Source organism: Bos taurus, chromosome 19, assembly GCF_002263795.3.
Source record: "Bos taurus isolate L1 Dominette 01449 registration number 42190680 breed Hereford chromosome 19, ARS-UCD2.0, whole genome shotgun sequence".
NCBI classification, from domain to species: Eukaryota; Metazoa; Chordata; class Mammalia; order Artiodactyla; family Bovidae; genus Bos; species Bos taurus.
In genome coordinates, this window is record NC_037346.1 from 39,354,306 (window position 1) to 39,381,506 (window position 27,201).

The 27,201-nt window shown below is 48.8% G+C and overlaps 1 protein-coding gene and 1 long non-coding RNA gene across 3 annotated transcripts; one reads left to right on the forward strand and one right to left on the reverse strand.

Annotated features, from left to right (window-relative positions):
* Positions 1 to 530: 530 nt before the first annotated feature.
* PIP4K2B (phosphatidylinositol-5-phosphate 4-kinase type 2 beta) lies at positions 531 to 26,822 on the reverse strand. 2 transcript variants are annotated; one of them, XM_010816155.4, is made up of 10 exons: positions 19,418 to 20,275; positions 17,013 to 17,110; positions 13,860 to 13,956; positions 11,523 to 11,675; positions 10,089 to 10,235; positions 8,998 to 9,036; positions 8,342 to 8,455; positions 5,727 to 5,985; positions 5,132 to 5,235; positions 531 to 4,616 (listed from the first exon to the last, which is right to left on the reverse strand). In XM_010816155.4, exons 1-10 carry the CDS (start codon positions 19,427 to 19,429, stop codon positions 4,536 to 4,538), a joined length of 1,104 nt encoding a protein of 367 aa, XP_010814457.1. In that variant the 5' UTR covers positions 19,430 to 20,275; the 3' UTR covers positions 531 to 4,535. The 2 variants fall into 2 exon arrangements, with proteins under 2 accessions (XP_010814457.1, NP_001179125.1); NM_001192196.1 differs by lacking the exon at positions 19,418 to 20,275 and adding an exon at positions 26,664 to 26,822 and having other exon boundaries at positions 4,504 to 4,616.
* On the forward strand, positions 11,611 to 17,017 carry LOC112442661 (uncharacterized). Its single transcript, XR_003030901.2, has 3 exons — positions 11,611 to 13,205; positions 14,016 to 14,389; positions 14,575 to 17,017. It is a non-coding gene; the product is annotated as an uncharacterized lncRNA (long non-coding RNA).
* Positions 26,823 to 27,201: the final 379 nt, after the last annotated feature.

Sequence of the window (27,201 nt, forward strand, 5' to 3'; positions counted from 1 at the left end):
GAAGTGACTTGTTAAAAGTCAACATAGCTAGTCAAGGGAGAGCTGGGACAGATGTGTGGCTTCCACCAAGTGCTGGCTGTACGTACTGGGGAAGTGTGGGCAGTTTGTCCATTCCTCTGAGAGGGCAAGGGTGAGGGTAAATGTGGTTGACAGGTGGACCCTCCAGGGGCACAGGCCCTGCAGATGTACATGCTAAGTCGCTTCAGTCATGTCTGACTCTTTGTGACCCTATGGACTGTAGCCCGCCTGGAAGCTCTGTCCATGGGATTCTCCAGGCAAGGATACTGAAGTGGTTGCCATTGCCACCTCAGGGGATCTTCCAAACCCACCTACTGAATCCATGTCTCTTAAGCACCACCTTAGTCACTGCTTATTAACAGCATCTGAAAATGAGTGACCAAAGGTCCTGACTCTTACTCAAACTCAAGCCCAGATTTAGCCCAAGCAGTCCCTGAAACTGAGACCAAAACCTTCTAATTAGGAAAAAGATAAAAGGATTATTTCCAAAGGACTCACATATAACAAGTGTGTACACAAAGCTTTTTTGAGTTTTATTTTTTTCCCCGGGTTGGAGATTCATCTTCTAACATGCATGCATCTTAAAACAGTAACAGGGTCTCGAATTGTTCCGAGCAGACATTAGACAAGCACAGGGGGTTGAAAATTCCTATTTAAAAAGATGGAAATTGCAGTGGGAAATTGAGAAGTCACACACGTGGTAGGGTGGTAGTTTATCCTGCTCCCCCAAAATCTGAATCTAAACTTCACATTTTTTTACTACAAGGACCTGACCTGATGCTTGGGTGTGCTGAGTGGCACCAGGCCTTACCCCCAAAGGCTGTTGGTTCCCACTTCCTCCCAAAATGGCTCTGAGCAAGGAGAAGGGACTCCTCTGGAAGTTTCCTCCCCCAGCCTCCAAAGGATCGCCAGGGACAGCCAGGTCTCCTCTTCCCTTTGGAGACACTTTTCCTAAGTGTCACATTTCAGAAGGCCAGGGCTGCGTCACAGAGCCCCTGGAGATGGCTGGTAGATTTGGGGGCAGTTTGAATGTTTTCCCTTTGATTCCTGTGCTCAGGTTGGAGCCCCCTCCCCACATTTCTGCCAGAAAGATGTGGGGTCCCTGGAACTGGGGGAGCCACAGGTCTAAGGCCAGAGCCTTTTAAGGGTGGTTTTAAACACACCGTCCCTTCTGGCCCCTAACATTTGAGTAGCTCAAATGCTGGGGATTGCTGAAATTTTCTCTTCAACTTGATAAAAAGACAATTAGAGGAGGGTGGGATTGGCTACTGAGAAAAGTCCTGGGTCTTTGGTCCACCTCTCGGGGCAGACCCTGGCAGACTGTGAAGAGGGGAAAGTAGGGCAGGAGCATGTAGTCCCAAGCCCTGAGCACTACCAGGGAACCTGTGTGAGGCCTAAACAGGCAAGAGGAACGCAAGGAGGAAGAGGGAGCAGGGAGGATAAGCTGCCTGTAGTGGGGACCTACGGAGTGCCACTCAGCCACAGGGGCGACTTGTAGCACATGCCACAGACCAGTAACCCCTGAGCTAAATAAGGAGACATGGAGCACTGCCTCGGGCTGTGCCCCTGGAACTGCTGGCTTCCTAGCCTGCCCCGTAGCCCCCACACTGGAAGGCACAGGGAAGGAGCTCGTACTGGGGGATGAAGACTCAGTGGTTCATTAACAGGAACCAGGGCCAGAGGCCGCCTTCTAGTGGTTGAGGTGGAGTTTTCAGGGGAACTCTCGCTTTGGTGGGGAGACCTAGGAGATGAGAGTTTTCTCAGCACAGACTTTCAGAAGAAGAGGGGCAGGATGGGAGGAGCTGTGACTAGTTAAGTGGTAGAGGGAGAGAATGGAGAAGAATCCTCCCTTATCCCCAACCAGGCCCCATCCAGGCAGCTGTGTCCTGTTCTTACGCCTTTGTTCTTACAAGACCCCAAATTATTCTGGGATGCCATAAAACCATTCAGCTTTTCTTCTTGGCTCCAGAGTGATGGTGAGGGTAGTCACTTGCCCCTGGACGCCTTCTACTGCCCAGACAAGGCATGGTAGGACTGGGAAAAAAGCAGGGACAGACAAAAATTTGGGGATCACTTCACTTTCTCTACATTCAAACTGCAAACCAAATTTAACATCTTCATCCTTAACAAAAAGAAGAGAAAAACCTTGTATAAACCAAGATAAATAGCTTTCAGATATTTGAATGCCAAAGGAATTAAAGGACCAAACCCAAGGTTTTGAAGATAGCAGAGAATGACCTTTAAAAAAAATTTAAAATCCACCAAACCACAGCTTAAATGTTTTGACCCAGTCAACAATACTGTCAGAAAAACAAAAAGAGCATTTAAAACAGAATGCTACCTCTCAAAATGTAAACAATATACAAAAAAAAAAAAAACAAAAACCACACACCCCACAAAAACTCAATGTTAAAGAAGTTAGATATCTGGTAGCTCACCTTTAACTGGGAACAATTGGTTACACTTTTCATACACATTATGAGGGACATGATCAGCAGACCAAATGGCAGGAAGCTGGAGAGAGCCCAGGGCTGTGGAGGCCCCGAGAGGACAGCCTGCCAAGCTCGGGAGTTGCTGGGCCCGACCAGGAGCAGATTCAAATTTTCATTCTTGATTAGAAGATGGGGAAATCAAGTCCAGACATTATTCCTACTAACCCCTCCCTAAGTGAAATCTGTTTCTCCATGAGCCACTTGGTACAAGTTTCCCAAGTCACTTCGCGATCTTGCTGCTGACGTCCAGAGATACCTACAGCCCCTTTCGGGGGTCAGGGCAGTTGTCTGGCCCATTTGCCTCTCCAGAAGGGTTCCGACAGCCCAGTAGAGTCCAAGAACATGGTTTCCATTCCTCCCTGACCTAAATGCTGTGCATCGGGCACAGAGATGTTGCTGGTTCCTGCTTCAGAAGCTGAGCTTGGCCAGGTTGAAGAAAGCCTAAGAAGCCAATCCATTCATTCAAAATGGTTCCACAAACTTCCTTTCCATTTGCAGTTATCTACAAGTTTCACCACATCTCATCCCAAGTCCCCAGTTCCTGGTGAGGAGGTGAGAAGACGCAGGAATGTACCTCCCCCAGCACAGAGTTGTTTTCTCTCCTGACCAGGCCAGACTGCTCTGATGGCCTCACAAAAGGACGCAGTTCTGAGGCCTCAGTAGCAGGTTCAGAAGGTGGTAGAGATCCTGAAGGAAGCAGCCAGATGCCACTCCTGAGGAGGCCTGTGGTGGCAGGTATGCAAAAAGTCTATGCATCAAGGAAACACAGCTCCAAGGCTGGGCCAGGCTGAACTGCACATCAGGCCTCCAAATTGTATTTCCCAGGTCAGATCCTCAAGTGACTCAGAAGCAACCTCAGGCTTGGGTGGCACACTCCAAAGGGGAGGGTGGGGTACACCATTCCTGCTGGCCACAACCATCCAGGTGACACATTACTGCATGGAAGCCTTGGGGCTTGAAGAGGTATCTCTGTAAGGAGTGCCCCAGGCCCTGGCTAAAAGCTCACCTACAAATGAGAATGCCTGGGAGAAGATCTGAAGGAAGCAAATGGATGGAGGGCACAAGACCTCATTTGATACTCATCAGCTTTTCTGGAGTTTTCTCAAGGGGAAATAACCATGTAAGCATGAGGGTCCTGTTATATCCAGAGGTGCTTTCTAGTTCCTCTTGACTCAGTGGGAGACAGGCTTCATTCACAGAGATGATGTCTGCACTCCAGGGGCTGCAAAGAGCCTGGGGCTTGGGTGATGATCATGGGGTTCTCTGAGAACCAGTGGTCCCCCAACCCCTGACCATCCCGTGAGGATGAACTCATTCCCCTCTGAGCTCTTTGATTCTGCTCCAAGATGCCTGATGCTGACCTGGAGCACGCCTTTGGGAGGGACAGCGTTTAGATGGAGGAACTATGTAACATTTCACTTGGAGCTAAGGCCAGAAAGGTAGAGGAAGCTGTGCACAATACTCCATGAAACTAAGTCAACCAGACAAGATCAAACGCAGCAGGGCCGAGGTGTCTAACCTCTTCTCCGGCACCAGAGCATTTTGCTCTGAGAGGACCCTTCGCTGGGTCTGTGCGTGCTTCTTTAATTGAGGGAACGGAGAGCAGGGCAGGGACGGGGATGGTGGATAGGGTGATGACATAAATCATTATAAATAGCAAATCTGGAGCAATGAGATTTCAGAAACAAACCCCAAATAAACCCAGAAAATCATCTCTAGCCCCAAGGTATCTTACAACGTTACAAGGCAACAAAAAGGAAACACCTTTTTAACCTAGGTCAAAGGCGGGGAAATCAAGGGTAAGCAGATGAGGCTACATCCTGTGAGCACACGCACGCATGGCACATCCCCTCCCCTCCTGCTGGAGTCTCTCTCAATGTCACAGGCTGCAGTCACCTTGCTAAAGCCCTCCCCGACCCCCATTCTGCTCCCCGCCCTCCCATCTAGCCCAGATAACACCTTCTCTCTCTTCCAATCCCCGACCCCACATCCAGCACGCTGGCTCTGGCTGAAGGTAGACGATAACTACGTCAGGATGTTGGACATGAACTCGTTGAAGCGCTTGGAGTACTGCTCAGGGTTCACAGTCGAGATCTCGGCCCCCGCCTGTAATACACAGAGGCCCGTATCAGGAGGTGGCACTGCCCCGCCCCCAGCTGGGCGGGCCACCTTGAGAAATCGTTCCCATGTCTCACAAGTGCCTTGGCCCTGCTTTGCTGATTCACAATCCCAGGGCTGCACCCACTGAAGCAAGAACAAGGCAGTGGGGAGGCGGCAGAGAGGCTCCAGAGCTCTGTGGGGGCCCGTTTGGAGAACAGTAGCTTGAAGCCCATGGGGAAACAGGCCTCTGGGGAGCAGCATGGCATGTAAACAAAGCTATTACTGGCAGTCAACAAGATGCACGACATGCCCAGCAGCCTGGGGGAAAGGAGCCAGAGAACCTGGGGAAAAACAAGTTGGGCATTTCAGCCAGCTGCAGCGTGGGGATGGGGTGTAGATGGCAAAGAGAGAACACAAGGCACCCAGGCAGGGCCAAGGGGCAGGAAAGTCTCCTTTGAGCAGGAGCCCTGGGGGCCTGAGGGCCTGCCACCCGGGCCTAGACGGAGACGGGAAGAACTCACCCCGTGTTTCACTGTTTTGGCAGCGTGCGCAGCTTTCTTCTTAGCATCGTATGGTGTGAGGATATCAATGATGGCCATGAAATACACCTCCTTCTTGGGGGCACCTGCAGGGGGAGAGGAAGCAGGAAAGGAGGAAGAGGCAGGGACAAGGGCAGAAAGCAGCTGTGTCCTTAACCCTTCAGATACGACATCCAGATTCATCCCTGTCATTTTGAATCTGAGAAAAGAAATGACCCATGGAGTCCTTCTTAGAAGCTTTCATAGCTCTCATCTTATCTGATCTTCACAGCTACCCTGTGGGGTTGACATGACACTGTTTAGGAGGCTCTGTCCCTCCCATGAACCTGAGCCAACCAGGCCTCAGCTATCCAGGACACGCACAGAGGTGAAGAAAGGCCTGAGAGAAGGACCTCAGGGCCCCAGAAGACAGAGTTACTGGTGGTGACCCTGGATGGCAGCCGGAGGCAAAAAGAGGCCAGGGTCAGCAGTTAATAAGGTGGAGGCTCAGGCACCCACAGGGCATCTGAACAACAGGCCTGAAGCAGGGGGTGGAAGGAGGGCTGGAGGGGCCTGGCAGGCACAGGCTCCTACTTACTTTCATGGCTCTTCATGGCATAGACGTCAACAGAGGGGTCAAATTCCCCAGGTCCAAAGAACCGGGGAAAGCTGAGGAGGTTGCCCGGGCTGTCTGGAGGCGTGCCGTAGGAGCAGAGCAGGCTGCCGCCCATGCCGTCGTTCTCACACTCCTCGTCCTCGGCCCGCTCCTCCACCTCCATCTCCTCCTGCTCTGCCCGGTCCACGTCGTGGATGCCCACCAGCAGGCTGTAGTCCATGATCTTTAGCTGGGCCAGGAACTATGGAGGTGGGGGAAGGAAAGGCGGAAGGCAGAGGTTAACACGGGACATTTGGCGTGGCAGATTAGCATCTGGAAAGGGGAGAAAAGGCACTCCTTCAACTTAATTCTCCCACTCTGAAACACAGCAGAGAACAAGACATCAGAGTCTCTGCCCTGGACAAGTTCGATGTCTAATGGTGAAGACAGTCACTCCACCAGGGCAAGGAGCTGTGTGAGTCCAGCAGTGGGAAGAGGGCCTCCCTGAGGAAAGGAGTCGAGGCTGATCCTAGTGAATGAAGACAAGTCAGGCAGGTAGAGCCTGCAGGAGTAAAAGCAGAAGGAGCCCTGCACGAAGAGGGAAGAGGCAATTCCATCTGGGACTGAGAGGCCATGGTGAGCTGGAGGGAAGAATGGAATGCTGCACTGTGCATTCCTCATCCATACAAGCACTGGGAACAGCACTGTGCTCAAGTCTCCTGAGCTAGGACTCCATAACCTGGAGAAGAACAAAGAGCATGGGACGACAACCACAATAGGGGGTGGCTAAGATACAGATGCCTAACAAAAAGAAGTTTGTAAAACCCACGTTCACAGCAGCATTATTCACAACGATGAGTGGAGATTAATTTTATGTGTCAACTTGACTGCACTACTGGGTGCCCACAAATGTGGTCCAATGCTATTCTGGATGTGTCTGGGGTGGTGCTCGTGGATGAGATTAACATCTGAACTGATAAACTGATAAAGCAGATTGCTCTCCCTAAGGTAGGTGGGCCTCAGTCAGTCAGTTGAAGGGCAAAAAGAATAAAAAGGCTGACTCTCCTACGAGTAAAAGGGAACTCCTCCTGCCTAACTGCCTCTGAGCTGGGCCATGAGTCTTCTTCCTGCCTTCAGACACAGACTGAAAAAAACGTCAGTTCTTCCTGCGTCTCGAGCCTGTTGGCCTCTGGACTAAAACTACACCATCAGGTCTCTTGGGTCTCCAGCTGGCCAACTGCAGACAGATCTTGGGACTTTTGTCAGCCTCCATAATCCTGTGAGCCAATTCCTTATACTAAATATCTAGCTATCTACATCCTCCTCTGCTTCTCTGGAGACGTCTAACTAGATTAACTACTTAATCTTAACTAGAGACCAAGTGTCCATCAATGGATGAATGGGTAAACAAAATGTGGTGCATGCATTCAACGGAATGTTACTCAGCCTCAGAAAAAAGGAAGGACATTCTGACAATAAGCACAAGATGGATGATCTTTGAAGACATTCGGTTCAGTTCAGTTCAGTCGCTCAGTCGTGTCCGACTCTTTGCCACCCCATGAATCGCAGCATGCCAGGCCTCCCTGTCCATCACCAACTCCGGAAGTTCACTGAGACTCACGTCCATCGAGTCAGTGATGCCATCCAGCCATCTCATCCTCTGTCGTCCCCTTCTCCTCCTGCCCCCAATCCCTCCCAGCATCAGAGTCTTTTCCAATGAGTCAACTCTTCACATGAGGTGGCCAAAGTACTGGAGTTTCAGCTTCAGCATCATTCCTTCCAAAGAACAAGTGAAGTAAGCCAGACACAAAGGACAAACACGGTGTGACCCACTCATAAGAGATCCCTGGAGCAGTCGACTTCATAAACACAGAGTAGGATGGGGCTGCCGGGGGCACGGAAGAGGAGGCAACGGGCACAGACTTTTCACCCAGGAAGATGAAAGGTCCTGGAGACGGATGGTGGCGGTGGCTGCACAACCGTGTGATGTGCTGAGCGCTGCTCAGAACCAGTCTCAGAGGGCCGATTTTATGTTATGCATATTTTACCACAATAAAAAAAACATTTTCTAAAGTTTATACAGTTTGGTTGTAATGAACAGGCTCCCGATTTATTAAAATAGGAGGCACCAAGTTATCAAGTGGTGCAGATATCACATTCATTATTTAGCACGTGTCCTCTCCAAAGAACTTCTCCACAGGAAGTCCCCTGCCAACCAGAAAGTTGCAAGGCAAGTGGAGAATCTGAGCCAGAGAAAGGCACGGTTGGTGGGTCTTAATAGTTGGTTTCCTGTCACTCTGACACCTGGATGCCTCCTCCACTATGGGGATAACACCAGAAAGGAAGCTTGCAGAGGAGTTTCAAAAGGAGGTTATAACAGACAAGAAAAAAAATGAGGGAAAGCACTTCAAACTGAGTTGCACAGGTTCGGCCAGCACAAACTGTGTCCTCCCAAATGGAATGTGTACTTGCACTAGCTTTACCCACACGGCTCAAATCACTACCTTCCTCTTGTCCACACTCCTGGAAGTGGTGAATTCAATTTTCCTTAAGGTTAAGGAGGCTTCTGTTCTGGGGACAAGAGCTCAACCAAAGTAAAATCATGGGTAAGTACATACCTCTACGTCCCGTTTCAGTTTTTCCAGGAAGTTCTTTTTACTCTCTTCTCCTACATGCAGCTTCTGCCCTTCGTTGAGGAAGTCATTGTCTTTGAAGGTTGGCAAGTCCTTGGCCTGAGAGAGCAATAGCAGTGTTAGGCTGGTGGCCTGCTTTGTTCACCTGCAAGGCTGTGGGCAATGATACAGGAGAGGAAAGGGTCCTTGGCACAAAGACGGCCAACCTGCTGATCAACAGCTCTGTCCAGGAGTCTACACTCCCAGCTTCAGACAGGCAGAGATGGCAAGTAGGTGGCAGGAGTCAGGCAATGAGGACTGATCAAAGGACTTCCTTCTGGGCCTGGACCACCAGGCTTGAGCTACCTCGAGCTCAGGGCTCAAGTAGCCACTCATTGATTCAGGCTGGGCTGAGATGGAAGCTGCCAGCCCTCTAGGACTGTGAAGAACCCAGCAAGGGCAAAGGTGAAAAGCTGGTGACCAAGGCCTAGGCCAAGGATGAGGACAGGCAGGAGCTTAGAGACACAGTACTTCACACCCACAGACTGCATGTCTAGGAACTAGGCTGGACGGCAGCAGAGGAAGGGACCGCAGGGGTGGGAGAAGGTGTTTCTGATTCCAAGTGACCCATTCCACAAGTGATGAGCACAGACCCCACATACCTTCTCCTTGTCACTCGCTTCTCTGGCAACAGTAGAACCCTGAAAGGATAAGAGCTGTCAGGAGAAGTCCAAGCTGAGGCAGATTCCGCTGAGCAAAAAAAACATGGACCAGTCTTTAGGGCGAGGCAGCAGGTGAACTCAAGTAGACTGGTTAGACTCCTAGAGGGGCCAGGAGGCAGCAACTTGTTCACTTCCTCTGTCACAGACTGTACAGAGCTCTGACTATAACCAGACCCGTGCTCAGGAAATAGGGCTGAACTGAGAGACTCAGTCCCTGCCCTTAAGGAGCTCTCCTTCTAACAGGGGAGACAGACAGTAAGCAGGAGTTACACAGTTAATTAACCCATTAATTACAATAGTGCAAAGTGCTACAGGTGAGCAGGCAGGACTCTCTCACCTGTGCAGCATGCAGTACAGGCCCAGGGTCTAGACTAGATAGGGGTTTGGCCAAAGCCTGCTTCTTGGAATTAGTGATGTTTGAGCTGAGCTTGAAAGGCTAAGTAGGAAGTGATTAGGTGGAGGAAGGTGGACATGGAGAAGAGGGCGGGGAGGGAAACAATGGCAGGCAGCCTCTGGGAGATGCTGGGGGTGTGGAGAGCATGGGCACCGTGGGAGCAGAAAGGAGGCCAGTGCAGCCGTGGCAGACAGAGGGAGAGGGGTCTGAGGGACCCGGGTCAGGAAGCCAGGTTCGGGAACAGCAGAGCACTGTGGTTCACAGGCACAAGTGTGTTTTTCACTGTGTCTAGAAATGTGCCTGTGCACAGTCCATGAGGCCTGGACAGCCGCCAGGGTGTGTGTGCCATAGCCTGTCCCCACCCTGCTGCCCTCAGTGTGCACATCCCCCTGACAGGAATTGAAGAACATTCACTGCACATAAATAGGAGACATTTGGGGCTTGAATAGCCTCCTGTCGCTGTCACCTGGACACGAGACAGCCTTTGGCTCAAGTGGGTTAGGAGTACCAACTCTAGAGCCACTTGTCCACACCAAAACCTATGCCTCAGCTTTCCCAACACGTGGAAGTTGCAGTTGCAGCCCCTCCAAGCCTCGGGGAGAGAGGGCCACAGAGCTGGGAAACACAGAGCTCTTACCTTGAGGTCGTACTTGCGATGTACAGTGAGCCGATGGCTGAAAACGTTCCTGGTGACCACCATGTAGGTTTCCACACCATCCACGGTCAGGCGGTACATGCCCAGGAACTGTGGCAAAAGGGTATTGCCGTGACACTCCACTATGAACTAGAAAGGAAAGGAGGAAAGGAACAGGTGAACGTGCCGGCAGACAGGGCTCTTCCCAGGCTCACATGCCCCCTGGGATTCTAGCCTCTAGACTGGTGCTGGTTTAGTAGCTAAGTCGTGTCCGACTCTTGCGACTCCATGGACTGTAGCCTGCCAGACTCCTCCGTCCAGACTCTTGCGACCCCATGGACTGTAGCCTGCCAGGCTCCTCCGTCCATGGGATCCTCCAGGCAAGAATACTGGAGTAGATTGGCATTTCCTTCTCCAGGGAATCTTCCCAACCCAGGAATCAAACCCAGGTCTCCTGCATCGCAGGCAGATTCTTTACTGACTGAGCTACAAGGGAAGTCCAGCCTCTAGACTGCTGCTGCTGCTAAGTCACTTCAGTTGTGTCAAACTCTGTGCAACCCCATGGACTGTAGCCTACCAGGCTCCTCTGTCCATGGGTTTTCCAGGCAAGAGTACTGGAGTGGGGTGCCATTGCCTTCTCTGGCCTCTAGACTAGTGGCTTCCAAACCAGATTCTGTGAAGTCATGGGGTTCCTCAGACCTGCAAAAGGCAAGGCCACCCCTGCCCCCAATTAGAAGGCAGACTGAGAGGCTGAGCAGGCCGTGCAGAGCCCCTTTGGTTTCATACGGTTGGGATTCTGCAGGAAAATTACTGATCCCGGCCTTGCATCCTCTCTGCCAGCCTGATATGGGAAGCCGGAGGGGAGAGATGGGGTGCAGAGGCAGGGCTGTGAGGCGGCCATCTGGGAAACAGAAGGGATTCGCACTCACCACTCTCGCTCATGCCAGACCCCAGCGTTTTCTGCTCTAACTCCCCAAACGCCCGAGGGCCCCTGCACCACCTCTCAGGTGCCCACAGAGAAGCCAGTTTTCCCTGAAGACCCAGGCAGGCTTCAGACAGGCACCCCCTGCTCTTCCCACGGACAGGTTCCAGAAGAGAGGCTAGAGGGAATGGGAAAAGCAGCGGCCCTGCTGAGCTGACAGGACCTCTCTCAGAAGAAATGAGGCAGGTGCCAGAGGGTGAAAACTCCCCAACTCTGACGAGAAACAGCTGGTCAGCTGGGACTGCGTCCATAACACACCTTCATTTCTTTCTTCTTTTTCTCAAGGAGGAATTTCACCCCACAGAAACACAGCCCCAGGGTAGGGCAAGTGCCTGGTTATCAGGAAGCACCCGCCATTACCAGAGAGGACCCAGCCCTCCCCAGGAAGCTCTACCGGAGGCTCCTCTCCCTCTTCCAACCCATCCTCTGCTGTTGAGGTTCACGACTCACCATACCTGGTGGTATTTCTTTAAGATGTTGTGCATTTCAGCCACATCCTCACTTGAGACAGTCTTGATCACAAAGCGCCGGTCATAGGTAGTGAGGAATCGTGTGCCACACCGGCCCTGGCTGTCACTGTTGATGGGGGCGCTGCGTGTCACTGAATTCTGATGGACCAAGACAAAAGCTGGTCTTGGGAGGGGAAACAAGGACTCTGACCTTTCCTCTGAGTCTTCTCTTATGGGCCAGACTGCTCTGAAGCCAATAGCACTGAGGCAGATGAGACCTTACCTGCCCCCTTTCTCTTGGGAAATTCACATCTCTCCCAAGTCTTCCTTAAGAGAGACATGAGTTGTTCCTCACCCACTGCTCCTAATCCTTGACTGTGATGAGAAGAGGACCGACTGTGAAATATTTCTTTTCATTCTGATCCTAGAGAGCTGCTCTAGAACCTAAAACTCAGCCTTGGATGTTAGGGGCCTGGGCTCTAATCCTGACGCTCACAGGTACCGTGACCGTGGGAGAGCCACTGCACTTCTCTCCTCCTGAGTTCCCTCACCTGGAACACAAGGGAGCAGACCGAGATGATTCCCCCGTCTCTCGGGGGTGATGAAGACAACGCTTAGGAGATATTCAAGAAATCAAGCATAAAGAAGGAGTGGATAGAATTGTCTTTATTTTCTGTTATGTACCCTCATGCTAGAAATCTCTTCCTCAGGCAGGAAGCTGGTCCTCACTGCTCTGCCCAACACCTCTCCCCTCACCTCAAACTCCTGCTTGTCTGCCCAGAGCTGGGAGGCAAACCTGGGGAGCTTTTCTGGCTTTGTCCCTGCTCCTCCCAGGGCCCCACTCCTATCAGAATCCGAAGCAGGAGAACCCTCAAGCAGGGAGGGAGTAGGGGAAGGTGTGAGTCAACCAAAGGAATGTGTTCACCAATCAGATGCCTGGAAAAGACCTCTGGTAGGTCAGAAGACAGAGGATGGACAAGAGCAGTTCCACCCCTGCCTCATTTCTAGGTGGCATCTCCTGCCTCTCTCAGTCATTGGTAGTCTCAGAGCAGAGTCCCCTCCCTGAACACCATCCTCCCTGCCCCTCTTCCACTCTTGAGCACAATTATTTGCCCACAAGACTATTAGAGAAATAAACAAGATGTGGTTAGATGGCCAAAGGGAAGGGAAAGAGCCACCGTGGAAGGAGATACCCCAACAACCTAGGGTTGCACTAATGGCAAGTTTTCAGAAAACCTCATGCTCTGATCAGGGCATGACAGTTCAGGGTTTGGTCCCAACGGGAGGGGCTGGAGGGCGGCCCACCACCTCTTGAACATGACCGTTCCTGATTGCTCAAGGCCCTGGCCTCCCTCCTGCCTCTCACGTCCCCTATCCCTCCTCCTCAGGAGGCCCCCTGGAGCCGGTGGAGAGGGGAGGAGACTCTGTTTCTTGTGCTCTACTCTGTGAAAGACTTTCCAGGAGCGGGGTGGGAGGAATGACAGTATTATCCAAGATGCGGGCATCCATTTTATATTTCACTAGGCTGTGCATTCCTCTTTCCCCCCAACAGACAACTGAAAATCAGCTATATTTTTTACTGCTACACAAGTGAAGTGGAAAATTCTCCCACCTTCAACACCAGGCTGTCTGCCAGAGGAAGAAGTCCAAGGAAGGTGCTAGGTGGAGAAGTAACAGAAGCCACAGATGGTGAGTCACACTAGAATGTCCCTGATTGGGACTGATTGGGACTGATTCCTTCCAATAGGTCAAAGGCCTCTGTGACATGATCACCCCCTAAAAGGGGCAGCTTCCTGCATGCCTAGCCCCCTCCCAAAGTCAGAACAGGGGACAAGTTTAGGAGGTGGCACTCATATCTGGCAAGAAGTTACACTACCCTTGAAGTAAGTCTTCCTTTTCTAATCTGTCTTATCTGCTTTAAGAGGCCTCATCTCCTGCTAGCAACAATTCTCTCTCTTTTAAGTCAAACTATGAAGGAGAAGGGTTCTTCAGCCTAGACTGGGAATGTCAGACTAAAATGAAGCAGCTTCCACAGACCCCTCTCCCTCCCCCTGCGCTCCCTCTGAGGGAGGGGAGCCTAAACCTAGGAGGCACCATCAGAAGTACTTCTAAGGCCCTCATTCCTCCAAGAGCCCACCAGCACTGGACAAAGACTGCCTGGGTGGAGTGAGACCTGACAGGAAGACACAGCACAAGAATAGTAGCACATTTTTTTCCTCCACTTGTCCTGTGGCTTCCTGACCACCCCAGCCACCGCCCCCCCCACCGCCCCCTGCCTCCCCCCGCCACCGCCCCCTGCCTCCCACTCTCTAACCCTCCTGATTTTTCAAAGACATTCCATACCTGGTAATCCTGATCGTCAATCCCAAACCTCTCCCGGAGATTTCGGAACACCATGGGGCAGTACTCCTTAAACTTGAAGCGGCTGGGGAGGTTCTCTCTGGGGAAAAGCAGAGACGTGTTTCTGTGAACTCCTTGCTCCTCTAATTCATACATCAGGGCTTCTCAAGCTGTGGTCCACACGTCACCTGGATCGGAACAATCTGCAGTGCTTAAAATGTAGCCCCCAACATTCTGGAGGTAAGTCTGGAAAGCTGCATTTTTAACACACACTCCAGGTGATTCTGAGCATGTTAAAGTTTAAAAACTTCACATTCCTTGTGCACATTCCTTAATTCCTTGTAAAAAATTAATCTAGCTGTGTATTTATGACTTGCGTACTTTTGCTGAGTATGTGCTATCTTTCCATAAAACTTACACTGAAGTGGAAAAAAAAACCTTCCCTGCAGAGAAGTGAGACTGAGTGTGCGCCCTCCTTCATAAGTCCTGAACTTGCTACAGAAAGGTGGCTGCATGTGAACAGCTGCTATGAGGTAAATGTCAGTTTGACTGCTAAAGGGAAAGCCTTTTCTCATCAAAGGACCCCTCTCCTCTGGGGAGGCTCTTATCAACACATCCTGAAAACGGTTACACGCAGGACGTCCTGCCCTTGGCTTCCACTAGGATGGAAGGGGTAGGTGCTTTCCTAAGTCGACTGACCGGGATCCTATCTTTTTAGGAAGCCTTGTTTGCTGGCTGCTGGCACCAATCTATGTCTTCCCCACTCCTCAGCCAATGCATAGACTTTCAGGAAGGAAGAGAATTACCTGAAGGGATGCCTCCTCCAAACCCTCCATCTTGACAAGAGCCACTTACTTGGGAACTCCCTTTCAGAAATGCGTCCCTCTATTCTCATCACAAGGAAAAAATTTTTTTCTTTTTTTTAATTCTATATCTATATGAGATGATGGATATTCACTAAATTTATTGTGACAATCACTTCATGAATTATATAAGTCAAATTATCATGCTGGACACCTCAAACTTAAGACAGTGCTGTATATCAAATATATCTCAATAAAACTGAGGTGGGAAAAAAAAAAAAGAAATATGTCCCTCTGATTACTCCAGGATGGGAGACTTCAAGGAAATAAAAAGTAGAGGCTTCTCATGAAGGCAGGTCCTTGTCTCATAGTAAACAGCACTGCAGTCTAATAACTAGCACATAAACAGTTGTTGAAAAGACAAAAGGAATCAGTGAAAAGAAAGAAAAAAAAGAAAAAAACAAAGATATTGGAAGTTCACTTTAGGCCAAAATGTCAATGCGGTGGTGGACACCATGGACCCCTGGTACAATGTGGTACACGGTCGACTCCTGAGCCCTGACCTCTGGCAGAGAACAACCCCTTTTCCTGCCCCAGAGGTTAGGGCTGCCTCTCCTTCCTTAAGTGGTGTGATATTGAACGTAATAACAAATACATATTTAGTCTTTGTCCCTGTTTCTCGCACAGAGTTCCTAAAATCTTTGGAATTTGCTAAGTGGTAAGCAATAAAGGTGTATTTTGTTCTTTGTAACAAACCCCCTTCAATCACACCTGAATTTATGTTGATGAGGTGACTTCTGTTACACCTGTCAGGATGGGTGCTCATGGCCAGGGGAACCAACCAGGACTAGAGGGTTGGAACTTCCAGTCCCAGGCCCCTGACTTCTAGGAAGGGGAGAGGCGCTGCAGGCAGAACCAACTGCCAATGGCCAATGACTTCCTCAATCATGCTGTTATAAAAGTCTCCACAAAAATCCAAAAGGACAGGGTTGGGGAGCTTCCAGGTTGGTGAACACATCGAGGTCTGGGGCAGGTGGTGGACCTGGAGAGGGCCTGCAAGCTCCCTGCCCCTTCCCACATACCTTGCCCCATGCCTCTCTTCCCCCGACTGTTCCAGAGTTGCATCCTTTTATAATACGCCAGTAACCTAGCATGCAAACTGTTTCTCGAGTTCTGTGAGCCACTCAAGCAAAGTAATCCAACCCAGTGGGGAGGGTCGTGGGAACTGCCAACCTATACGGCAAATAGGTCAGAGCACAAGTGACAACCTGGACTTGAGACTGGCATCTGCAGGGGTCGGGGGGTAGTCTGCAGGACTCAGTCCTTAATCTTTGAGACCTGATGCTAACTTCAGGTCGCTAAGAGTCAGAACTGAACTGAATTGCAGGACACCTTGTTAGTGTCCTACAGAATTGCTTGATGGGGTGGGGGAGAACCCACTTATCTGGTGTTAGAAATAAGCAGTTGTGTGAGAATAGAAGAGAAACAGTTTTTTCTTCTATACAGGTGGCCACTTAGCAAGTCACAGCTATGAAGACAGACAGCTTCTAGAATACAATGTTATTACTCACTATGCCAGAGAGAGGCCACTAATAGATGTTTTCAAATCAAGCTTCTCCTCTGGGCTAACAGTCTGGGAATGGTGGGGTGACAGAATTCAGCTGGTGAGGTGGTGGGGACTGTAGGACAATGGAGAGTGGAACCAAGATTCAAATGCAGAAAGGAAGAGAGTGTGAACACCACATATTTCTTGGGTGACCCACAGAAGGATGGAAGAGACTCTACAAGGCTTAGAGGAGGTCCCAAACTGTGCCAAGGGAAATGGCTGCTCCATCAAAGTCTGAGACACCAGTTTTAATCCAAGAAGCCACAATGAGCAAAATTGGGAAAACCGATTTTAGATAGCACCCCTGGGCACCATGCTCAGCCTGTGGTTCACACACTAGTTGGAAAGAAAGGAGCTTGGCTGCATCCCAGGTCAGGAACATGCCTGGCAGTTCTTGCCTCAGACTAAGATCAAGATAGGGCCACTGCTGTCAGCCTCGTACTAGACACCTCAGCTCCTGGGCAGCTCACTGTTACCTAGACTGGCCCTGGATGAATCAGCCTGCGTGAGCCACAAGTCCTGAGGGACACTGAAGGTAGGCTGATGGAGGACCGAGATGACAGGACAGCACAAGCGGGAGAGGCGCATAATGAGCACGTTTTCCCAGCCAGTCTTCCAGCTCTGTGACCCAGGTGTCGCTTTCACACCATGCTAGGTGCTTGCTTGCCCCCTGACGGTGAGGTTTTGGGAGGCTCTCTGCCTTGAGGGAAAGAACTGCCTACAAGACCCACTCAGCTGGCCACTTACTTATTGAAGAGATGGTTGTCCACCTTGATCTTGCTGTAGGCTTTGAAGTCATCTGGCATTAGCATGACAGGGACAGGGACATTGCTCAGCTCATTGATCTGCAAAGCAAGGGGAAAATGAGGTTCTTAGCCAGGCCACCTGCCTCAGAGAGATAACTGCTACACCACAGATGCCACCATCTCACCAAAGACATGTCCGTGGATTCCCTTCTTGTCTTTATTTCTGTTCTTCTCTTCAAATATTTAATATGTTCCCAACTTCATCTCTACCTATTGTAACTCTCCCCACCTGATAAGGCCCACCTCCTCTATGAAGCTTTTCATGATTCTCCAGACTATAAATGTTCTTTCCCATCTCAGAATTCCTGAAGCTTTGTTTGTATCCCTCTTCTGGCCATCTCACAGCCTCCCTCACATTGTATTTAATGCTCATAAACCTCACAAGCCTGCTTGACTATAAGTAGGCAAGATCATATCACTGATCTTTTTAAGCAAAGATCATCCACCTGACTCTTGGAGGCTCCACACAAGCTACCTGGCACCATGATTTGCATATGGTGGGTACTATGTAAGTGTATTTATCAAATGCAAAAATAAATGGATCAGGGAATAAATATCACCCAATATACTTTGAGTATTCACTGAGGCCTTTGAACATCTTCATACAAATTAAAGGTCACTCCAGAAAGCAGCCTGGGGCAAGAAAAAATCGGGGTGGATTTATATGGGTGTGTAACTCTTACCTCCAAAGAATTAAATTTAAAGTGAGCAGAAGAGGTAGACATCTGGCTACTGGCTCACTCTCTCTCTCCTGATTAACTACTTTCATCAAGCCAATTCCTAAAGCCACGTCCTGCCTTGGACTGAACTGGGGGAGACGTGGGAGGGGTGCCTTGACCCCACTGCAAACAAACCTTCTCATTGTCTTTCATCCCCTTCAGGGAGCTGGAGGCTGCACAGGGAACTGGCCTCCCACTGGTGCAGAGCTGAGAAGGCAGCTCCTGCCCTTCCCCATCCCAGTTTAGCCAATTAGTGGCCTAATTAGCCACAGATGTCCTCTTCCATCACAGCAGAGTATTTGACATTTGACCCTCAACCCAGTTGCCACTAATGCATTCAGGATTTAGAGAGGAAACCTTAGTCCTGACTTAATGGATAGGGGGCAGGGGGAGTACAGTCTTGGGTCTCCCGGATACTTTCCTTGCAAATCCTATTATCTCAATGAGGCCCCATGCGGCAGTGAGGGAATAACCTAGTCATTAGGACTCCTCCAGGAGCATAAATGGGGGGAAATACCATTTAATTTGCTGCCCCTTTCATGTTCCAAAGCTTTTTTATTTAGAAATGTCAGAGGATGGAGGAAGTTCACATTAATGCAGTAACTGGGCGGGGGAAACCATTCCTTCCTAGAGCTGGTGAAAAACCCAATTTACTCCTGGGGAAACGAAGGATATGTGTACGGGGAGAGGCCGTAGGGTAGTAGTGTTAAGTTGGCAGTGGTGCAAGAGCCTAAATAAACTGCTGGCAAAACTGACTAGCACAGATATAAAAGTACATCTTATATGATTCCATTTATATGAAATTCTAGAATCTACAGTGAGAGAGTCCAGTAAGACGTAGCCTGGGTCAGGCAGTCCTGTGGTTGACTGTAAAGGTACATGAGGTGCCAATTCTAGGTATTAGAAATGTTCTAAGTGCTGTTTAGGGTGATGACTCCATGGGTATGTACATTTGTCAAAACTGATCAAATTGTAGGCTTAAAATTTCCAGCATCCAGGTCTGAGATGTCCACCACTGGCTAAACCACCACGGACACATACAAAACCACCCTGCAGTTATCCTTCCGGGGAGTGCTCACAGGACAACCTGATTGTTAAGTGTATGCCTACAGAGGAAACCACTCCACTTCTTGTCTCCCTGCCAACAGAAACAATTCATGGTAGCTGTGCCACTTCCTTTTTTCCATTAAGTCTGGCTCTGATATTTAAAGAAGTTCATGGCTCTTATGCAATTCTTCCTTTTCGAGCTTATACCTCCATCCTAGAAAGAACTCACCACTGGCCCAAAGAGTATGATTTTATACTAGAAGGTTCTGGTATCTGCTACTGATTGAATCTGGGTTAGGCTAAAATCAAGACTCTATGCCATGGTCAGGGCTTGTTACTGGGAGAACTAGGAAAGACTAAAACACCCACTTGCGAGGGGTCAACTGCCTCTTAGCCAGGATGAATTATTCTAACAAGAGTTGTTCATTATTAATTTTCTGTGTAACTCAAAAGTGTGGCATACTTTGAACAGTTGTAAGTTGGTCAGTTTTTATTCTCAACTACACAACCCAACAGCAGGAAATTTCTAACAGATAATATATTGCTGAATAATCCATACAGCTGAACTGTGTAGACTCACCCTCATTTCCATTGGGCCACATGTAGATGATTCACTCTAGGGATCAGCTGTACTATTTTTTTTTCAGTTGTGCTAAATTTTATATCCCCAGAGAGTTCTATTCAATTTCAATTGAACAAGCACTTGCCGAAATACCTACTACATGCTTCATTTCATGTTAGGGAGAAGAGTGTGTGCAGCAAGGGAGCGTTGTGTGCACTGCGCACAGAAAACTGGGAGGCTTATCCTCTTATTGGGGAGATGAGACAAACCCAGGATACAGTGAAACTTGAAGTCAAGGGGCATTTAAGTAAGTCAGAACACAGGGGCGGCAAACAGAACAGCAGAGTTTCAGAGGAGGGTGAAAACACGGTCAGTCCCAGCACTCACACATCAGGCTAGAACGGAACCTAATGCCCCGCCTGGTGTTGCCAAGAGCACTTGACGCTGGAAGAACCTACAACAAGGTCACGTTACACCCTGCTTAAAAACCTTCCATGGCTCCTCACCAGCCTCAGGGTAAAGTTTTAACTCCTTAGCCTGGCATCTAAGGTCTTTCCGGATCTGAGACTCGGCTAAACTTGTATTCAGTTTACTTCTCTCAATGTAGCCTTACTATGTGCCCTTACTGTCCCAGAAGCCGCAGATACAAAACCGAAAAGATACGGTCTCTGTTTAGCTGGGAAGGCAGACAACAAATAACAAATAAAATGTGATGAGTGCTATAGAGTTATGAATAAAGGGAGATGAAACAGCAGACTAAGACAAGACTGATCTGGGAGTTCCCTGATGGCCCAGGAGTTGGAATTCCAGGCTTTCACTGCCATGGCCCAGGTTCCATTCCGGGTCAGGGAACTGAGATCCTGAAAGCAGTGCAGCATGGCCAATAAATAAATAAAATTTATAAAAAAATGACTGAGTCTGCCTGGGAGTGGGAGAGCTGGCTGCTAGAAGAAGCTATAGAGAAATACAAGTGAGAAAGGCCTAAGAGGTAGTTCGCCAAAAAAAAAGACCAAAACACAAAACCCAAGGAAGGGAATCCCAGCTGTGGGAACTATAAGCCTCCGAGGTAAAAAGTACATTGCCCATTTTTGGTAAGGGGGAAGGGCAGGGGGAAGGGCGGCAGATAGAAGCGAGGTATGAAGAAGTGGAGGGAAACAGTACAGGAAAGACAGGTGAACGGCCTTGGACATTATCAATATTAGTAAATAACAGTTGCTTCTATTCATGGCATGTCTATAAGTGGTCAGTTCTCTATATTATTATGTATCATACATCTCACATATATATATATATTCTTCTGTATTTCTAATACTTAATAGTCACATGAAATATTATTAATTTGATTTTGCCTTTTGCAAAAGATTCAAGGTACCTCGCTCAAGGTCACACAGACAATATGTGCAGAGTCAGGATTTGCTCCTAGGTCTGCTGGTGCCAAAACCTGGGCTGTTGACACTGTGCTGTGCAATCCTTGCTATGGGCAGCTACCTGGACTAAGGTAGTGTTTTCCATTCCTTCCCTCTGTCCTAATAATCTTCAAGGTAAGTGTTATGCTCATTTTATAGAAAAGGAAAATGAGGCTCAGAGAGAAAATTACTACTCCAAAGCTATACTAAGGCACACAGCCTGAATGTGAACTTAATTTGTCCACTATATAATAACTTGAACTTATCTGTGTAGGCAATGGGAAGTCTTCTCAGGTTTAAGTCCAGGAATTCACATGATCAGATGGATGATATAGAAAGGTAATTCTGGAATCAAGTGAGGTTTGGAAAAGGCAAAGGTAAGAGATAGCAAGACCATTTATAAGGCTATTAGAATAGTTCCCAGGTGGCGCTAGTGAATCTGCCTGCAAACGCAGGAAACACAAGAGACACAGGTTTGATCCCTGGGAAGAGAAGATCCCCTGGAATAGGAAATGGCAACCCACTCCAGTAATCTTGCCTGGAAAATCCTACGGACAGAGGAGCCTGGTGGGCTACAGTCCATAGGGCTGCAGAGTTGGACACGACTGAACACATATATACACACACATAATAGTTCAGGTAATAGACTATAGCAGCAAAAACAGAAGAAGGAATAAAGCCAAGGGAATCATCTAAGATATGGCTAAATAACACTTTTTCTGTGAAAGCTTCCCTGTCTTTCCCAGGATGAACTACTCACTTGTTCCTCTGTTTATCTTTATATCCTAACTATCACATTCGCTTGGGTAATTACTTGTTTACACGTTTGATTTCTCCACTAGACTCTGAGCCCTGAGAAAGAAGAGACTATCTTACCCATTTTTATGTCCCTAGAACAATGGCTGGCACATAGCAGTTACACAATAAATGCTGGATGGAAGGACAGATGGCCAGAAAAAAGGGGACTGAAAGATGACTAACACTAGGAAGAAGAGATGGCAAAGCTGGTGTGACCATGCCAAAGATTCATGGTCTGGAGGATGGAAAAGAAGATTAAGGTTAGCTATTGAGGCTATGACCAGACTGTAAAGAGTCTTAAAAGCCCAGGAGAGAAGAATAAACTTCACTTGGTAGACAAAAGAGAATGACAAAAAGCTTTGAAGTGTGAAAGGCTATGACTAAAGCAATGTTTCCGGAAGATCTGCCTTTCTTTACTACCTAGCACACTTCTGGGCCAACCTCCTTCACTTTCAGCAGAAGTGCACTTGCGGAATGCAACTCATTTGAGTAGTATGATAAACAGAACATATTAGGGTGGTAAGTCTGTTGTATCTCACACCATGTAAGTGGTTCCGGGATTATCCACATGATCAACTCTATGAGCCATCAGCATAAATAATGAGGAGGCTAAAACAAGCTGTATGAGAACTTAGGAGTAGTGAGTTCACGCTATGCTGATCTGATTGGACATGAAAATTCAGTTGCTAGTTCTAATCTGGTGAACTTCTGATTCCAGAAGCCTCCAACTTCCCTGTGTGACCTTCATTGGAATTGCTACCCAGGAAGCTTCCCGACACGTGCCAGGGTTCTGTGGGTGGCTCAGCAATGGGCTGGCCACCACTGGCAATCATTTGTTGCCTGCCACCATCAGAAAACTGACAAGTTGGGAAACACATTCCCGAGACCAAGGAGGTCCAAGTGAGATCGAAACTCCAGAAAAAAAAGAGAAGAACAGAGAGCCACAAGGGCCAACAAATCCACCCCTGGGTTTATTCCTCCTTTTTACACCTTGGTTTTTCTGCTCCTGTTTTTGAGTCTCAGTGTTCTCTGTGAGGTGAGAAGGTGTGCTGAAGGACAAATTCATCCAAAGGCTTCATAGAGCAGAAATATTTACTGAAGATTTTTAAAGTAGCAGGAGAAAAGGAAAAGGCAAGGAAAGGAGGTTCTGGGTCTGCATTAAGCAAAGAAAATGTGTGGACAGAATGGGGGAAGAATGTGGGGGAGAACTGAGCAGACTTAAGAATAAATCTGTTCCTCATACCATTCACAAAAAATTAACTTAAAATGGATTAGAGATCTAAATGTAAGAGTTAGACCTAAAAGAGTTTTTCTTAGAAGACTCTGAGTTTTTCTCAGAAAAAAATATAGGAGTAAATGTTCATGATCTTGGGTTTGGCAAAGCATTCTTAGATATGACACCAAAAGTACAAGTAACCAAAGAAAAATAAACTGGACTTCATCAAAACCAAAGAAAAATAGATAAATTGGACTTCCATCAAAATTAAAAACTTGAGCTTCAAAAGATACCATCAAGAAAGTAAAAAAAGATAACCCGAAGCATGGGATAAAACATTTGCAAATCATGTATCTGATAAGGAACTTGAATCTATAATATATAAAGAACTCTTACAAGTTAATTATAAAAAAATAAATAGCCCAATTTTAAAATGAGCGAAAAAGTAACTGGCAAGGGATCTTAACTGGCCAATAAACACATGAAAAGATATTCAGCATCATTAACTATCTAGAAAAGGAAAACAAAATCACAATGAGATACCACTTCAAATCTAAGGTGGCTGAAATAAAAAAGACAATAACAAAGGTTGACAGGATTTGGAGAAATTAGAACCCACATACACTACTGGCAGAAATGTAAAATAGTACAGTCATTTTCAAGAATCAGTCTGGCAGCTTCCCAAATGGTTAAACATAATTACCACCAACCTCTCCTATTCCTTCTGATCACTGGGGTGAGGCTTCAAACATAACCAGTTCCTAAAATGGCCAAAAGGTTATCAAGCCACGTCTGCCTCCTCTGATCTCTACATACTTCTCCCAGGCCATCTCGTCCCTATCTCCAGGCCCCCTGAACTGTATTTCATCCACGAAAACACTAGTTTCTCTCTCTTTACTAGTTCTCCTCTAACAGATCCAAAGTCTTCTGAGCTTTTCTTCCTGTTTCCTCCATAAAGTCTAGGGGCTGCATCTCTTGTCCATGACAGGAGGTCCTGTTTCAATACTGAGTTCAAGGCCTCTTTTTCCACCCAGAAGTAAATCAACCACCTCATGGGAGAATATGTAACTGACTTGTGCTATAGATAAAGATGTATCCATCCCTCATCTACCATACACCATCAGCCAGAGACCATCAATGTCTAAATGCTCAAAGAGGTGAGAAACTAAAGAAACAAACAAAAGGTGATATTTTTTTTCTATAAACTTAGATTGCAAAAAGTTGCAGCCGTGGGCTCTGAAGGAAGGGAACCTCCAAGAAAGGCTATCAATCCACCAAAACTGAGTGGTGCAAAACTTGAGAACTGCAAGATTTTATAGTCTTCTGGGGAGATGCTCCATTTCACATGGGGACCCACAAAATCCTAGACCTTACTGCAGGTCAAGAGGAAGCAATAAAACTCTTGACTAACTGATCTTCAAAGCTGGGCCTGTCAAGGACAGCGGTGTCGGGTACCTTTCCCCTGAGGCACTTGCTCAGTATATCCAGAGGCTTGGGTCTTGCTTAAAGTCAATACCTTCCCAGATAGCTCTCAAACAAACTTTCTTAAAAGTTAGCAAAGAAAGAGGGTGACTGCCTAGTCAAAGAGAATCTTAAGATACCTCATTAGCAGAGTTTCACTGCCTTCCTATGGGAAACCAAGTACCATACACACCAAGGGAACTGGCAGGCACAGGCACAGACATCTGAGCATACATTCAGGTTCTCTAACAAGACCATAATTCCCATCTATCCTGGAACTTGGCTGAGAGGCAGGACAAGGAACAGGAGGCAAATAAAACAAGACCTCTCATTCAAGCACATCATCAGCCAATGCAGCCCATGGTGTGGACAATGAGCTGCATTTTTTGCTCTGCAAAAGACCACAGGTGAACTAATTCTGCACTTAGGGCTTTCATTTCTTCATGTATAAAATAAGGGACTCAAAGTCCCTTCCAACTAGCAGTAATATTCCTGACTTTCAGACGACTACCAGTTCTCCACAGACAGGATGCCTTCTAGTGAGAAGCAAGCTCCACAACAAAATCAAGGATTGATTTCCAGGCAAGGACATAGGGTTCACATTTTAATGACCCAGTTTCCCTTGCAATATTGTCAGATGACCCCTGAGGCAGCAGGAAGCAGAGAGAACAAACTCTGCTGGACTGTTGGATCAAAGCAGCTCCCAGAGAAGATCAAATAGGTCAATTCTAAAGGAAATCAACCCTGAATATTCATTGGAAGGACTGATGCTGAAGCTGAAGCTCCATGTGAAGAGTTGACTCACTGGAAAAGACCTTGATGCTAGGAAAGGTTGAAGGCAAAAGGAGAAGGGGGCAGCAGAGGATAAGGTGATTAGATAGCTTCACTGACTCAATGGACATGAACCTGAGCAAACTCTGGGAGATAGTGGAGGACAAAGGAGCCTGGCGGGCTACAGTCTGTGAGATCGCAGAGTTGGACACCACTTAGTGACTGAACAACAGCTCCCAGAGGGTTAGGCATAAAGCCAGACCACAGAGAACCAGTGGTTCTCCCCACCCTAGCCAGGACCTTCACCTCAGTGAGGTCTTTGAAAACAGTAACTCAGCCAAGACCAGGAAACCTTGTTGGTTGTCTTCATTAGACCTCACCATACTCATGCATTTCCATATTAGAGGTAAAACTCTGGCTGGAACTATGGTTTATCAATCTCCAACCAGAGGCTCTTCCAGTAAAGCAAAGCAAAAAGTCCTGCTAGCCCTGCATCCCTTTGGCATCACTTGGTCTTGTGGGCAATTTCAAGTGCTCCGAGAAGTCAGGGAGCCTACAGAACTGATTGATATCCACAGAAAACTCAAGCCATTAGCTTCATTTTCTTCATTCCAAACTTTTAGCTGGTGAAGTGGCATTTCAAGTCTTCATACTTCCTCTCCTCATTTCTGGTGTAAGGACTCAATAAAATGGTCAGAATGCAAGAAGCATGTAGTTGGAAGAGAAAGAAGAAAGACCCCAAACAAACAGGACACAAAGTCCTCCAGCTCAAACACTGTGCAGCGTTCCAACTTCCTAACAGGAGCTATTGGACAATCCCAAAGCTACCCAAGGATCCAGGGAACCTCTTATCCTAACCATCATTACATACAATAGAAAGCACAACACCTGAGAAGTCAACATCTTTGACATGAACCCCACAGAATTCAGGTCCTCTGCTATGAATGGTCCTCATAAGCAGGCCTCACCTCCTCTCAGATGGTTACACTCTCCCTTCCCCCTAACCCAGGAAGACCCCAGTGAAGTGTCCATGGTCCAAGGAAGCCTGTGCTTCTCCAGTGGATACATCTCCAAGAAGAAAAAGAGGAAACCCAGGGAAGATTTCCAGTCGGTGGTAAGGAGGTCTGGAGGATGGGGAAACTCTGAGCAGCCACATCAACCAAGCGACCACAAACAGAGGAATACTCAGGCAGACTAATGCCACTTAACTCTCAACTGGACAGTGAGCTAGGCAGCCCATTACAAGGAACAAGGAGGAAAACAAATGCAACTAACGGGAACGAGGTGAGAAGAGAGGAAGAGGGGATGAAAGCCCTTTCATCCCACCCAGGCCTTCTCTCTGTGCTCTGGGGGTTGCCCGAAGCCAGACGCATGAAGCTTGAGGGGCTGGAGGGAAGGGGAGGACGCGACGGCACGCCACCGTCGGTGACACCAGGCCTCGCGTGGCGCGCGGGGAGGCACACCCGGATGGGACAGCGTGCAAGGGTGGGGTGGGCGTGCAACTGGCTCGGCTAGGGGTTGCAGGCGTCACTGGCTGGGCCTGCCGAGCGAGGGCCCTGGGGCTGCGGGGGGCGTGAGCACGCGCGGGGCCGCGCTCGGAGGGGCTGGTTACCGTGTGGTTCACCCCCCACATCAGGACGCTGAGGATCGGCTCGCTGGCCCGGAATAGCTTCACTTTCTGGCACACGAAATGCTTCTTCTTGGTCTTGGTCTTGCTGGCGCTGAGTGGCGCCACCGCCACCGCCGTGGTGCTGGTGCAGTTGGACGACATGCCCGGGGCGGCGGCGGCGGCGGCAGCGAAAGGGGGGGGCGGCCGAGACGGCGCACGAGCCAGCGGTCCCAGGCCTCCCCCGGACCGATCCCCACCCCCCGCTCCCTCACCGCGCCATGGTCGCGCCCGTCCCGTTACCTCCCCACCCCGCCCCGGTGGTTCCGTCCGCCCCACGCTCCGCCCTCCCCGCCCCGCCCCGCCCCGCCCCAGGGAGCCGGCCGGCCCGCTCTGCACCCCGCCCTGGGCAGTGCCGCAGCCCCGCCGTCACCAGGCCCTTTCCTCCCTGCCTGGGTGGTACCGCCCGTCCCGGGGAGGTAGCGGGCCGCCCAGCCTGCTCCTCCTCCCCGGGCCCGACAGGAGCCAAGCCGGCCTCCGCGCG